Source organism: Hypomesus transpacificus, chromosome 19, assembly GCF_021917145.1.
Source record: "Hypomesus transpacificus isolate Combined female chromosome 19, fHypTra1, whole genome shotgun sequence".
Lineage (NCBI taxonomy): Eukaryota > Metazoa > Chordata > Actinopteri > Osmeriformes > Osmeridae > Hypomesus > Hypomesus transpacificus.
Genome location: NC_061078.1, coordinates 4,568,840 through 4,582,595, shown reverse-complemented (window position 1 = coordinate 4,582,595; position 13,756 = coordinate 4,568,840). Strand labels below are relative to the sequence as shown.

The following is a 13,756-nucleotide window of genomic DNA, read 5'->3' as shown; positions in this document are numbered from 1 at the left end:
CAGGAAAAGGTTCATTGAAACAGGAATGGATTGTAAAGGGAATTTGAGACAACAGTATGGAATGGACAAAATATTTCTGAGACACACAGACAAAGTAAAAAGTGTCTGCTATTATGCCCTTGTTCTGAAAGGTCCTTCTCATGCAATTCATCAACAGTAGTGTTGTTACACATTCAATAACTCACATAGCTGGTGTATTATTATTTTTTGTGTTAACAGTCAATAAAAACATATTTCAGGTTTTGTCTTTTGCACAAGCCGCCCACATTTGAGCATTTCAATAGAGGACAATACGCATGTGATTAATACAATTTTTATTCAATACAGTTCTGAGAATTGTAACATATAATTACATGAAATTCTACAAAAATTAGATTAGAAAAACCTATTGTCAAACAACATTTAGAAAACAATAATGAATGAAAGTGAGTCCTAGTACATAGCACTGCTGTCAAGGACCAGACAAAGAGACATGCAGGATGTATTCTCTGTGGTCACCTGCAAGCCACAGAAGTTTGTTGTTGTTAAATTTCAAATAAAATGTTTAGAAATTACGGCAAAAAAAATAGTAAAAAAGGATTTCTTTATAATATATAATCATGGTTCGAGAAACCTTTTGTAAATGCTTGTATTTGTGTGCTTGCTTGTGGGCTAGTGGAACAAGTAAGTACAAAATGAAAGCAAACATTCCGTTCTGGATTTTAAAAACACTTTCCAAAAGGTGAGTGTCTAAAACATTTAAACTCAATAAGTAATGTGTTTGGTGTCATATGTATGTTCTTAATACAAATTGTTAATGGGTTTTTCTTTGAGTATTTTTTCATTTACAATCTGAAACAGTGATTAAAAGATCACATCTCATCAGAAAACAAATTAAACCATGACAGACTCTTTTTTTATTTTGATCTGATACCACATGTTACCATTATAGATAACTGAAATGGTGCCAAATATTACTGAGATCCAGACACTACAGACAAACTCCCAACCACTGGGATGTATGAGAGAACTACAGCTACAAAGGCAGCCACCAGGAATATATCGATCATCAGTCTTTTGATGGGTGAGATGGGTTTTTTGCCATGACCTCTGCTTCTGAACCACTGCACAACCTCATCCAGGTTAAACTCCTGGGGCTCGTAACCTAGTTCTGCCTTGGCCTTTGCCATACTGAAGTAGTGTGTCACCCCAGTCTTGTACACCTCTGTGCGTGTGAGCAGTGGCTGGAAGTTGTAGATGGGGCCAATTAGATGGTGAATCATTTCGGTGAGAAACGCGAAGAAGTAAATGAGAGATACAGGCAAACGCAGTGTTGGGAAAGAGTAACCCAAGCCCTCCACTAGAGGCCTAAAGAACTCAAAGTTGTTGACAGGCCTGCCATCTGAAATAAAGTATGCTTGGCCGGCAGAGCGGTGTTGATGGTCTGAAGAAAGAGCTTCCGCAGCCAGAATGTGTGCAGACACAAGATTGTCTACGTGGACAAACTCCACGCGACTGCTGGGCTTCCCGTACACAAACCTGAATATCCCAGCCTCTATGTAGCCAACTATCCTAGGCAGGTGCCTCTGCTCTCCTGGCCCATATATACCTGCTGGGCGCAGGGCACAAGTCCGCAGCACCCCACTTCCATCCTCCAGAGCTGTCCCGTTAGCAGCCATCACAGCCATCTCAGCTATGGACTTGGTTCTGGAGTAGTGGTCAGGATGGAGGTGAAGAGGAAGGTAGGGGAGGGTCTCATCCCCACCCTCAATGACTTGACCTCCAAAGACCACATTGAAGGTGCTGGTATAGACCAGCCTTGGCACTCCTCTCTCCACACATGCTCTGAGGATGTGCTCTGTTCCCTGGACGTTCACGTCCTCAATTAGACGGCGGTTCAGCTGCTCCCTTCCAGACATGCCGTAGGAGGCAATGTGGAAAACGCAGTCGATGCCAGTAACAGCCTCCACTACCTGCACATAGTCACGGACATCCCCTTTTAGAAAGGTGATGCCTTCAGGCAACTCTTGGCTTGGTGGACTCATGTCAAATAGAAGGATTTTAGCCCCCCTTTGTAGTAGTGAACAGGCCAGTCTGAGGAAAGTAAGACGTACAGTTTTAATATGAAAGAAGACATTCTGGCAGTTAAAATATATATAGACGATTAGGCATTGGTGAGTGCACTCTCATCTAATGCAATAACTCCCCCTAGTGGCACTCAACTAATATAACCACATTCAGAAGTTGTTGGCTCCCCACAACTGAAATTTAACAGGGGTTTTTAAAACAAACACTGTATAACAATTAATAGTAATTATGTTATTAAATCATTTGGGCTCACCGGTAACCGAAGTATCCACTCCCACCGGTTATCAAATAGGTGTCCACACGTGAAGTTCCCATTACTCAAAGCTGACTGTCTGACCTAGAATGAACAAAGATTTCTCCATAAAGACACCTAAAGTAGATGTGTTTGCTGTCTGCAATAGGCATACAAACTACTGCAAGTAGTATGCCATTCTTAGAAGAAATCAAATGGGACGATAGGCTACACACGTGTGTCAAAGTGTAGCAATCAGATACCTCTACACGACTGCAATAACGTGTAAAACTATGTCACATTTCACTAGGCCTAATGGACTGTCTCATACAATGTAAATGAACAATAAGAGAGCTAAGAGATGATATACCACGATTGGCAGCATTCACGTCACCCTATTTACTATTGCGCAAGTTCTCGTCTAATTTAAATGTCTACTTAATCCGGTGATGTTACTAACCTTTTACTTGCCCAGTTTCTATCAACAGCCTAAATAGACTAATAATTACGTGGACACAGCACACATTTCAGTTACAAAACGCGACATCCATGGGAGGAGCTGATGGTAAACTAAGTGAATTCTTGGTTCAAGTTACGTGTAATTTGTTACGCCTGTGATTGCCATAAGGACATGCCAACGTAAAAGCACTACTCATAACATTCCCTCCCTCAGTGGCGCGGATAGTAAGGGGCCGCACTTTAGAATAATTGGTGCGCAGCGTAGATCTGTACTGTAGTTTCTGTTTCAATAACATTTGTATTTTGTCTAGCGATTACAGAGTTTCAAGTGTGAGGTGAAAATCGAATATAACATTTTGTTAAGTTCATGTAAGCTAACGTTACAATAACGTAACCTTGCTCATGCTGGGACAATGATTTACTATTGTTACATAATATTATTTTAGTTTGACAATTATTTTACTGTTTAATAGCCAGAAAAGAACAAGGTTCAGAGATTGCACACACGTTGAATGCACTTTTGCTCCTCCTACACTGATGTAAAAGCAAATGATGAGGGTAACAAGTGATTCATACACCGATCCCTTGCTTTAGAATCTATACACTGCATGAGAATTAACTTCTGGGAAAAGGGTAAAAAATGTAGCCGTGGTCTGGATTTTTTTTTTCTCAAGCAAACGTCTGCTTTTATCTTAAAACAAACTTGCCAGTGCTTCAGAGAACTCAGTAGACTATCCTAACTATTTCTTTGGAACATCATTCATTGCTCAAAAGTAAGTGAAATTGATATTCAGCGGTATGGTTAGTTTTGCTGAGTCACTTAAGTATGCCTAAGTGATACTATTAGCAAGTTTCACTAATACTTAATAGATTTGTGATTTACAGGATAGAGCCTGCCTGCATGGAAATCAATGTTCATAATTGCTAAATGTTCTTCCAATGTAAATGTAAAATCACCAAATATTCCTCTTGTGGATTTGACAACAACATTGTAAATTTACTATTTTATATTGCTTTGGTTTAATTCCCTGTACTATGTATTTTACCTGTAGGACAAAATGAATTTGGAAGAGTACTTTAAGAAGATTGGGTTTCATGGTCCATTTGACAAACCAGATCTTGAAACGCTTAGAATGATCCACAAGCAGCATGTTATGTCAATACCATTTGAAAACTTAAGTATTCACTGTGGTGAGAAAATCACCATGGATCTTGAGCTCATATTCAATAAGCTTGTCAAAAGCAAACGTGGAGGTTGGTGTTGTGAGAATAACCTCCTCTTTTCCTGGGTGCTGAGGGAGTTAGGCTACAATCCCATAATTCTTGGCTCGAGAGTCTTTAACACCATTAAAAATGAATTCAACCCGACAGACACTCATCTCATCAACAAGATTTACATTGATGGAACTGCATACATTGCAGATGTCAGCTATGGAGTATCTGGTCAAATATGGTATCCCCTTGAACTGGTCTCTGGAAAGGACCAAACACAGCCCCCTGGTGTCTTCCGCCTCATAGAAGATGGAGACATCTGGATTTTGGAGAAGACAGGTCGAAAGCCCTTGGTTCTTGATGAAAACTTTGCCAACTCAAGTCTGTTGAACAAGAGCCAAACAAAGAGGTTCTACTGCTTTACTTTAGTTCCCAAAGGAGTCGATCATTTCTTGAAAACAACTCACTGCCTGCAGACTGATCCAAATTCTCTGTTCACCAACAAGTCCATCTGCTCACTGCAAACTGCCACGGGATTCAGAGTGCTTGTTGGCTGTACCCTCAGTGAAGTCACCTTTAACTACAAGGAGGGTGTGGATCTTCTGGATATGAAAGATATACCTGAAAATAAAGTGGAAGATGTTTTGAAAGAAAAGTTTAATGTGGTTTTGGTGAACAAGCTGGTTCCTGTAAACAACAAAGCCGCATACACTTTCTAAGCACAGGAACAAATGTATCCTTATCGCTGAAACGGGCTTTCTGTAGCGTCAAAGTCAAATCAGCACTATGCTAGCAAATTTATGTTGTGTTTGCTGACTTATGCCTCTCTGACTGTTAAAATGATCCATGTCCTCAAAAATGAGTGATCATAATTTTTGAAATAAATCTGAATGATTGTATCCATTCATAACATGAATAAAATCATCCCACTTTATTTTCACTCAGTATTGTCTTTTAAAACCATGAGGCTAGTAAAGTTAGAAATATTTTTTCATTCAAAAACTCAATTCCCCTAGAAAAGTATTTAGAGTTAATGAGAGCCCTCAGAGCTGGAGTGAGTCTACGGAGGCACATTTCATTATCATCATCAATTTATTCTATTGATTGCATACATCAAAATACCATTGATAACATTTGTTAAATAAACTATGATGAAAAGGCAATATGCCTGCAATCAGATGAAAACGTACTGACTTTCATAACGTCTGTCTGATTTCAACCAATGACTTTGCAGTTATAGAAAACGTCCAATGCACGTTGGTTTGCGTATAAGTCCTATGGCCCGAGGAGAACTGAGCACAAACACCAGGAGCCGGGTAGTGAGCAATGAATTCCTTGGAACAGGCCGAAGGTAGTCAACATGGCAAGCAAACTAATTTACTTACCAGAAATTACACGTGACTTTGATTGAATATCATTATTACAATTTGCTGTGTGTACTGGACGATAAAGAACGTTGTTGAAGTGAATTAGACTAACCTTTTTTAGTCGCTAGCGTGCGAGGCTGGGCTCAGATTATTTCCTGGAAAGGAAGATAATTCCGTTGGATTGTTGCAGATGATTGATGTTTGAAGCGTTCTTGATTTCCATACATAACCATGCTTTGAAATGTCCTGCTGGGAGTAATAAATCGAGCAGAGCGACCTGTTTAGACAGCCAAATGATTCCGTGCTGCTAACAAGCTACTAGCTAGTTAGCAGTACTGCTAATGCGCGAACATAAATCTAGCTTAATCTCAATTAGATATATAGCTAGCTGTATATCAATATGTTTAACTTAGGCTGTATCTTCCATTTGCTTTCTAGCTAACTTGTCAGACTGACAATTTTAACTACTTGTTATCCCATCTAGTTGGGTACTAGTTTCATCCGTCCGTGAAACAAAGTTGCTGTCAAGTAGCCTACCTGGGCTGACCATGTATTTGACTGTCGATGCATATAGCAAGCTTTAGCATTTGTCTGTCAAGATGCATCTTCCTTTTTAATATTGTGATTTTCATTCACTCGTTATGAGTGTGTTTGAGATGTTTAACCAACAGCGCAGTTGCTGTGCTCAACACTATCTCTATTTATGTACTTATGCACGATTGAAGATGACAATCCGATGCACTAACATGCTGTTTGTCTTGCAGATCTAAAAGCTTTTGAGAGAAGACTGACAGAGTACGTGTCTTGTTTGCAGCCTGCAACTGGTCGGTGGCGAAGTAAGAATCTTTGGATGCCTCTGTGATTCTAATGGAGACATGTTTACCTAGCTATACACAAGGCTTGGATTTCATACAATCTCAATTTCTTTTAGTGATTCTGATAGTGGTTTCTGTCTGTACGGCTACCGGAGCGTGGAACTGGTTGATAGACCCTGACACACAGAAGGTCAGTGAAAACAAAACAAATTAGTTATTGAGTGAAGATTTTTATATTTATCTAAACAAATGGTCCTTCTCACCTCGTTGTTTGCAGGTGTCTTTTTTTTCGTCGCTGTGGAATCATCCCTTCTTTACAATCAGCTGCATCACTCTAATTGCTCTGTTCTTCGCTGGAATACACAAACGGGTTGTTGCCCCATCAATGTATCCTTTCTTGTATTGAGTTAAAAGTTTTCACTCCTATCATCAGCAGGCTACATGTTTAAAGACTTGTCACTCACCCTTTTACCAGTCAGATCCTTCACTGGCCCTGCATCAGTATTGCAGCTCGTTGTCGGACGGTTTTAGCAGAATACAACATGTCCTGTGACGATGTAAGTGAAATTTACCCAACTATTCTGTGTATGTAAATGAAGTATTATTAGAAAGGTCCTGTGCAGACTAGTCATGTTTGTGTCTTTTTTCTTTTATATTTTACAGACGGGAAAACTTATTCTCAAACCTCGACCAAACATCCAATAACAAAACTCTTGGGAAGGAGGGTGGGGAATGATGTGTTATTTTAATCACTATGTTGATTGACTCTGGACGACACAGTTTCCAGAATCCTAAAACAACCTGACATAGAAGAAGGCTGAGTGAGGAAGCACTGATGCTGTAATGGAAGCTCATCTGAAGTAATGAAGAAATTACTGGGAAATGTCTTTGCATTTCAGTGTTAATCACCTTGTACAGCTGCTTCTGCTTCCATGTGTTGATTTATAACAATGTGCATTTGTTTTAGATAAATGTTTCTATTTTCAAACTATCTTGTTATACACATAATAAATACTTAAATGTCAAGATGTTGTTACAGGTAACCATGTGATCTTGGGAGTTTTTGCTTTAAACAGAGTATATACATTGTGAATTCTGAAGTCCAATAATATGTGCTAAGGGGAATTTAATCAGAGCAAAGTTTTCAAACTTTGTACTAGCTACCTTGTATGTGTTACCCAATACTTTATGACAGTTTATGGTTATTATCCTTATTTGTTCCAAAAGCATGTTTGGGGACTTTTACTTGGTATATGACAACGAACTAAGAAATGTAGAATATGGATGCAGTTTTACGACATTGTTTAACAGAAGCAAAATGGAAAATACTTAATTCCAGCCCAGATTTACAGTATTTAGCTGCGTGTTGTGGTTTCGAGTCTGACCTTTTTTTTTTACGACGTAGCTTTTTAACACGGCAGACATTTCCTTTGCGACTTTGTGAGCACCGTTTTACGGCAGTGAACGAATGGATGCCGATGTTCCACATGGCTACTACTGAGTTGTAATGTGGATTCGTTTGTCAGCACCCACGACAAGATCTATTTAGGCAATTTGTACTTAATTAACACCCAGCAATGGGTAAGAGTAAAAATAATAAATTCAAGCGTCCCCAGTTCAACTCAGTCGGTCTTCCAACCAACGCTGTAAAGGAGGTGGAAGACGACCACGATGAAACTGATTCTCCAGCCGGGGAGTTGCTCGAGAAAGTAGGAGACTGCTACCACTCCCTATACATGTACTCAATGTTATTCTCAGCAATGTTAATATACTTCATGAATCTTACATTATGTGTAAGTGGTAACCATTTGTCAGATTCCAATCTTATGGATTTCCAACAAATTATGCATACGCGTGCATACAGTTCTGGTACATTTGGCAAAACAACTTTTCTCAGTCCTTACATTAAAGCCTGTGTACTGATATTGAGTATGCTGTGTAGTCACACCGCTTCTCCATGTGATCAGTTACATAGTCCCTGTGCAGATATGAGAGAATTTGCCTGTGCCAGCATTTCACGGGTAGTCCAGCAGAGCCAGGCAATCCCTGGGTTCCTGCAGAGGGATGCTGTACGGCGCCTGGGGCCCCTGGTATTGGACCCCAGCCTGGCTGTCAGGGAGACTGCCACAGGGGCGCTCAGGTAAATCTAGAGTATTGCTTACCCCTAACATCTAAGGTGGATGATCTTGAGTGAAGTAATGAAACCTCATAGATGTAAGTTAAATACATATATTGTTGTAACTTCTTAGATAAACCACTTACAGACACATACATATACGTTATGCTTTACAATGTTGCCAAGTCAATTTAAGTTGTAGGTGGATTCCTCTGGGTTTAAGCAGATTTGTTCCTAATCATACAGCCTTCACTATTGTTCATACAATTGTGACACTGATAATCCTCTCACTGAATTGTATACGTGCTTCTGTTTTTACAGGAACCTGAGTGCATGTGGGGGACATGAAGTGTGTGAGGACATGGTAAAACAGGACATAATGACGCCTCTGACAGTGCTGCTCCGAGATGTGAGTGGCTTTCTTTAACGCAGTGATTTCTAAAACAGGTTTGCTAGTGTTAATCCTATTTAGTATAAAGGTGTGTTTGCAAAGCAGTGAATGTACTCCAAGGTTTTAAAATGCCAAGGATTTAATGAATGACATAAAAGGATAGTTTCTTGTAAGGCCAGGGTTGGTGTTTGTTCCCGGCTGTGAAATGAATTTGGTTTTCACCGCCTTCGTGTGATAGATATGTACAAGGAGAACCGGTAACTTCAAATGCACAAATGATAGTTTATTATCTAAATTAGAAGATTATCAATAGAATAATGATGAAACAATCAAATACAAAACACACCTTTGGAGTAATCGTTAACGAAGGTATTCACAATGAAACTAGGCGCCTAATGCACCGGAGCTCGTATAGTAAACAAAACTCCAAATGATTGGTAAATCTTCTCCATATATACACCCAAACCTGCATACTAAAATAAGGACACCGGCCATATGAAAGAAAGGTTGTCTAATGCATACCAATTCTAATTGGATCATCATTACGCTGCGTAAAATAAGAAACAAAATCATATCAAACATGACATTAAAAGCTGTCTAGGACTATATTTACAAGAACACAACTTTAAATGATAATTTCAGAGTCTTCCTCAGTTCACCTTCGTCTTCAACTGTTGAGACCACCTTTCCAGAGGTGTGTCATTAAAGTGTGATTGTCATTTTAACATTACAGTCCCTTTTGTGCAAATCAACGACTGTCCCAGACGAGTGTCTGAGTGACCAGTGACAAAGGGACTGTATCATTCAGGTCTGTATCACTCAGGCCAATACAGCCCTACATTCTCAATGCCTCGAGGTTTACTCGCCTTGGAAACGCATTTGAGGCATTGTTGGGGTGATTAAAACAATGGTCGTGCTGTGTTTTGATAGTTTTGTTTTCTCTACAGTGTTGCACTGGGTTCGAGACCAACTCCGCCCTCTCGTTGAAAGAGAAGAAAAACAAAGCAGAAGATGTAGCCAATGAAGCGGTTAACTTGCTGTGGAATCTATGGTGAGCTTAGATTTCTAAAGGCCCTTATTGTATCTGCACTACTGTAGCCACATCACTTGTGATTTAAAGATGGTAAAAGGGTTTTTTACTCTATTAGACAGTAACCAACCACCTTTCTGAGAACTGCAAATGGATGGCCCCTGCGTATGTTTCACATTTGACTTTTGTGTTGTATCACCCTGTTAGTGAGAGCAGTAGCCAGGCTCTGTCTTTGTTCAACAAAGCAGGACTACTGGATGTTGTCCTCCAGTGTCTGGAGCAACACCCACACAATTTGGAACTGGCTCTGTCAGCTGGTAAGACTCATTAGGAAGCCCAATATCAGTATTTAGTCATTATTTATTCTGCACTGGGATCCTTTCTGACCGTGTTTGTGTGTGTTGTTTTGTGTTCACAGCTCACTGTTTACACACAGTGACTGAGGACAACCAGGAGCTACTGTGCAGCATGAACACTGCAGTGTTTGTGGCTCTGGATAGCGTGCTGCTGTCAACACAGCCAGGCATGGCCCACACACTGCTAAGGACCCTTGCTGCAGGTATGCCTCCGCACCTCACTGTGCTTTGTGCTAGGCTTCATCCTAGAATAATTACACGCTGTCCTCGAATATTAGGGCACTGTTGGAGTAATAAAAGACGAGTAGCAGAACTATAAAAGTTCTCAATGATGACATTCAATCTGAGAGCGGGTTGTGAGAGCGGTCAGAATGTCCGCCCCTTCCTTTAGAGCTGTTTTGCTTTCCACCACCAGGGTCAGTGTGGAACATGAAGAGCAGCCTTCCCCTGGCCCGCCAGGCCCAGACACTCAGCGCCCTTGTGACCACCCTCTCCCAGAGCCTGGAGCTGGACGCCGGCACGCTCATCCCCGAGCTCCACCAGGCTGAGACCACCCGCCACGCCACCGCCTCCCCAACAGCCGACGCAGAGGAGCAGGGAGCGAGGGACATGGTGGTGGAGGAAATGGAGGACGCCGAGGAGGAGGAAGATGGACTACGAAGGAACGGCAAGGCGGCCAAGATAGACAGTGACTTCTCTGACCTTTTGCCTGTACGTTTTTTACACTTTGTGTTGATGAGCTCTTTGTCATGTACATTGTAGGATGCTGAGTCGGACTATATGTACTCCCCTGTCCTTTCCCTGTGTCTGTGTCTTAAGTTCTGAGAGAGACAGTGAGTCATGTGGAAGCGGGGGAAAGATGGGGTCAGACTGTGTCTGTGCAGGCAGCCGTGTCCTAATCCCCAGGGCAGAGGCTCTCTGCCGGCTGGCTCGGCGGGGACTGTCACACAGCAGGGTTCAACCTGGGACATGGCAGTGTCCCCGTCATTACTCTGCAGCTCCCTTGCTGTGACCCTGGCGAGACACCGCCGTCCCCTTCAGCCCACACACTGGGAGAGGCCCTCTAATTGTGGATGACAGTAGTGGATGAATGGCAAGATAGGGGTGGCTCCCTGTTCTTTTTGAGATCTACCTAAGGGTAGTGAAGTGGCAACTGCATACTAATCATCAACACTGACTATACCCTCTTCTATTACAAGTATGCCATAATGTTTTTTCTTTGTCATCCTTGATTATGCTACTGGCAACAGATCTGTAAACTGTAGATATAGACGTACATTTGTATAATTACTAATTTCCATTGTACAGTATCAGACACGGGAGGGATCTGGTCTCCAACTGGTTATCGGTACCAGTGAGTGTGTGCAGAACTGTTGATAAATCTCATGACTGTCTCTCTGTCCAGCGGGGGAAGGAGGAGCTGAGGGAGGCGACAGCCTTGCTCACAGCCCAGCAGACGTCCTTGGAGATCATCGTCAACATGTGCTGCTCTGATGGTGAGGGGAGTGCAGGCTCTAGGCATGGCAGCAGTGCTGACCCCCCTAGGCACTGTTCATCGCCATTACAGTCTGTGACACAGCTGTTAGCCATCTCGTCATGGATCATGGGCTCTCTCGTCCCAGGGTTTGAATCTATTACCTGGAGTGGAAAAACATGATTTATATGAAAGATTAAAGAATAGCTTTCCATTGATTTTATGGAAGCTTGCTGTTGTGTTGACTCACCACCAGCATTGCCCCCTCAGCAGTGTGTGTGTGTGTTTAAAGAGCCGTCAGACGACGAGTGGGAGGAGATGTCAAGCAGCGACGAGAGTGAGACGTGTCCTGACGGTTCTGCAGACGGAATCTCCAGTCTGCTGTCCCCTTTGTGTTTGTCAGCAGAGGTTTACGGAGCGCTCACCAACTACAGCATCCCAGAGAAGGCATGACTGGCTTGATACACACACACAAACACATCGCCCATATACACAACATATAAACTGCTAAACTGAGAGAGTGTTTGACATGATTTCTATCTCTGTTCAAAACTTAAGATTCTCAAGAAGACCCAGTTCCCCAGCAGCGAAGCAATGGATGTGTGTTCTCAGGATCCCATGTGGAAATGCCTGATTAAAAAGTAACTCACTCGCCTATTTGTCACTAGAACAGGAGAACTGAACGGTGCATCTACTGCAGTTGACCCAAGTCTTATCTGTTACCAGAATGCAGAGGGTACAATACCGGGCCCTTACCTGCCTACACAACATCCTGTCTACCATGGATGCTGAGTCCCTGGGGGGGGCAGCTGCCCTCCAGGCTGTAGCCCAACACCTGTCCTCACTAGTCTTCAGCTCTGCAGGTCAGATCCTCATATCACATGCTAATGAAAAAATCATATTTTGATATTAAAGTTTGTTTTAATAATTGGACTTTTTAGCCATCCCAAAGGAGGAGGAGTTTCTGGAGGCAGTCACCAGTGCCATGCGGTCGCTGTTACAGATGATAGCCTCTAAAAACATCCCACAGGTGAGATGTAGGAGGCAGCCGGCAGCCTTCTCTCTCAAGCCAAATTAACCTGTCTAGACCATCCAGCTCTCAGTTTAGCCTGTACCTCAGCACTGCCTCACGCCAGTAAATGTTTTAGATGACGGATTATTGGTGTGTGTGTATCCCAGTGTATGAGTCCCCAGCAGTTGATGAGCCTGAGTGAGGCTGCGACCCGCTGTGATGTAGTCAGTGTGAGGGTCAACGCCCTGGCAATCCTGGGCATCACAGGCAGCACACTTGCCAAAGAGAAGGGCACTGCAGACAACCTCCAGGTACCCTCCCTTTGAACCGATCCAGTATTCCAGTGTACTATGACTATTCATTTAACAGAATGTCTTCATATCTCTTCTCAATTTAGATGATTGGCAGTGCCTTACTCCAAGTAGCGTCTAAGGACCCCAACTTGGTGGTGTGTGGTGAGGCTCTGGATGCCTTGTTTGATGTTTTTGCGGATGGAGAGGAGGCAGAGACCGCAGCTAAAAACATCCTCTTACTGCCTGCCTTAAAGGCACTTCAACCTGTCTTCAAGGCTAAGGTACAGAGTGGCGGAACATTCCAGGACATGATTCTTTTGAATACACAGACTAAATTGAACCGTGTGTTTGATTTCTACCTTGGCTCCTCCCTCACAGATTCGTAAAGAGGGGAAGGGAAAGTACACCCCAGAACAGCTGTGTGTTCTAGACAACATCAAAGTCAACTTGAGGAGATTCATAGGCTACTTGGAGACGGTGGTGAAAAAGTAACTGCATCCCACTGATTGACATGATATGGCTTGTCCTCTGAGTGCCCTCTGAGGCCTGGGACAAAAATGGCCTGGGATTTTGAAACTCCACTATCAGTTCTTTATCAACAACCATGGCTGACTTTTTATTTGCTTGTTTTGTTTCTCTTAACACAGACTCAGGTCTAAATAATGTAACATTTTACTTTATTCAGTGAGTATTCAAAATGATTTTGAGTATAAAATATAAATGAGAAAAACAATATCTCAAACTTGTTGAATATGTTGTAATGTTTGCTTGAAAGGACACATTTTTGTGCTTGACATAATGCAACTTATACAATTAAAGTACACTTTGTTGTACTGTATTTTAATGGTTTGCTGGTTGTGTGCCTGTTTTATGTGTAATTACGATAGATATATATATATATATATAGCAAACAAATATATATAGCAAATATA

General features: G+C 41.9%; 4 protein-coding genes across 5 annotated transcripts; 3 read left to right on the top strand and 1 right to left on the bottom strand.

Annotated features, from left to right (window-relative positions):
* Positions 1-304: 304 nt before the first annotated feature.
* sdr42e1 (short chain dehydrogenase/reductase family 42E, member 1) lies at positions 305-2,864 on the bottom strand. Its single transcript, XM_047041958.1, has 3 exons — positions 2,760-2,864; positions 2,321-2,404; positions 305-2,073 (listed from the first exon to the last, which is right to left on the bottom strand). Exons 2-3 carry the CDS (start codon positions 2,380-2,382, stop codon positions 954-956), a joined length of 1,182 nt encoding a protein of 393 aa, XP_046897914.1. The 5' UTR covers positions 2,383-2,404; positions 2,760-2,864; the 3' UTR covers positions 305-953.
* Positions 2,865-3,063: 199 nt separating this feature from the next.
* LOC124482083 (arylamine N-acetyltransferase, pineal gland isozyme NAT-10-like) lies at positions 3,064-4,904 on the top strand. Its single transcript, XM_047042434.1, has 2 exons — positions 3,064-3,531; positions 3,811-4,904. Exon 2 carries the CDS (start codon positions 3,817-3,819, stop codon positions 4,687-4,689), a length of 873 nt encoding a protein of 290 aa, XP_046898390.1. The 5' UTR covers positions 3,064-3,531; positions 3,811-3,816; the 3' UTR covers positions 4,690-4,904.
* cnep1r1 (CTD nuclear envelope phosphatase 1 regulatory subunit 1) lies at positions 4,812-7,195 on the top strand. 2 transcript variants are annotated; one of them, XM_047042436.1, is made up of 6 exons: positions 4,812-5,321; positions 6,102-6,173; positions 6,269-6,342; positions 6,430-6,539; positions 6,655-6,709; positions 6,816-7,195. In XM_047042436.1, the coding sequence occupies exons 1-6, from the start codon at positions 5,297-5,299 to the stop codon at positions 6,855-6,857; spliced, it is 378 nt and encodes a 125-aa protein (XP_046898392.1). In that variant the 5' UTR covers positions 4,812-5,296; the 3' UTR covers positions 6,858-7,195. The 2 variants fall into 2 exon arrangements, with proteins under 2 accessions (XP_046898392.1, XP_046898391.1); XM_047042435.1 differs by having other exon boundaries at positions 5,231-5,333.
* A 381-nt stretch (positions 7,196-7,576) lies between these two features.
* On the top strand, positions 7,577-13,655 carry heatr3 (HEAT repeat containing 3). Its single transcript, XM_047042433.1, has 15 exons — positions 7,577-7,861; positions 8,120-8,292; positions 8,590-8,677; positions 9,607-9,710; positions 9,897-10,006; positions 10,108-10,248; positions 10,461-10,756; positions 11,451-11,541; positions 11,812-11,966; positions 12,078-12,160; positions 12,246-12,382; positions 12,461-12,549; positions 12,699-12,842; positions 12,929-13,105; positions 13,203-13,655. Exons 1-15 carry the CDS (start codon positions 7,730-7,732, stop codon positions 13,314-13,316), a joined length of 2,034 nt encoding a protein of 677 aa, XP_046898389.1. The 5' UTR covers positions 7,577-7,729; the 3' UTR covers positions 13,317-13,655.
* Positions 13,656-13,756: the final 101 nt, after the last annotated feature.

Excerpts from the sequence above, each read along its gene's own strand:
- sdr42e1 (XM_047041958.1), bottom strand. The coding sequence starts at position 2,382 with ATGGGAACTTCACGTGTGGACACCTATTTGATAACCGGTGGGAGTGGA. Across the intron at positions 2,074-2,320 it reads AGTGGATACTTCGGTTACCG|ACTGGCCTGTTCACTACTAC; the intron begins GTGAGCCCAAAT and ends TACTTTCCTCAG.
- LOC124482083 (XM_047042434.1), top strand. The coding sequence starts at position 3,817 with ATGAATTTGGAAGAGTACTTTAAGAAGATTGGGTTTCATGGTCCATTT.
- cnep1r1 (XM_047042435.1), top strand. The coding sequence starts at position 5,297 with ATGAATTCCTTGGAACAGGCCGAAGGTAGTCAACATG. Across the intron at positions 5,334-6,101 it reads GGCCGAAGGTAGTCAACATG|ATCTAAAAGCTTTTGAGAGA; the intron begins GCAAGCAAACTA and ends TTTGTCTTGCAG. Across the intron at positions 6,540-6,654 it reads CGGGTTGTTGCCCCATCAAT|TATTGCAGCTCGTTGTCGGA; the intron begins GTATCCTTTCTT and ends GCCCTGCATCAG.
- heatr3 (XM_047042433.1), top strand. The coding sequence starts at position 7,730 with ATGGGTAAGAGTAAAAATAATAAATTCAAGCGTCCCCAGTTCAACTCA. Across the intron at positions 10,757-11,450 it reads ACTTCTCTGACCTTTTGCCT|CGGGGGAAGGAGGAGCTGAG; the intron begins GTACGTTTTTTA and ends CTCTCTGTCCAG. Across the intron at positions 12,843-12,928 it reads GCACTGCAGACAACCTCCAG|ATGATTGGCAGTGCCTTACT; the intron begins GTACCCTCCCTT and ends TTCTCAATTTAG.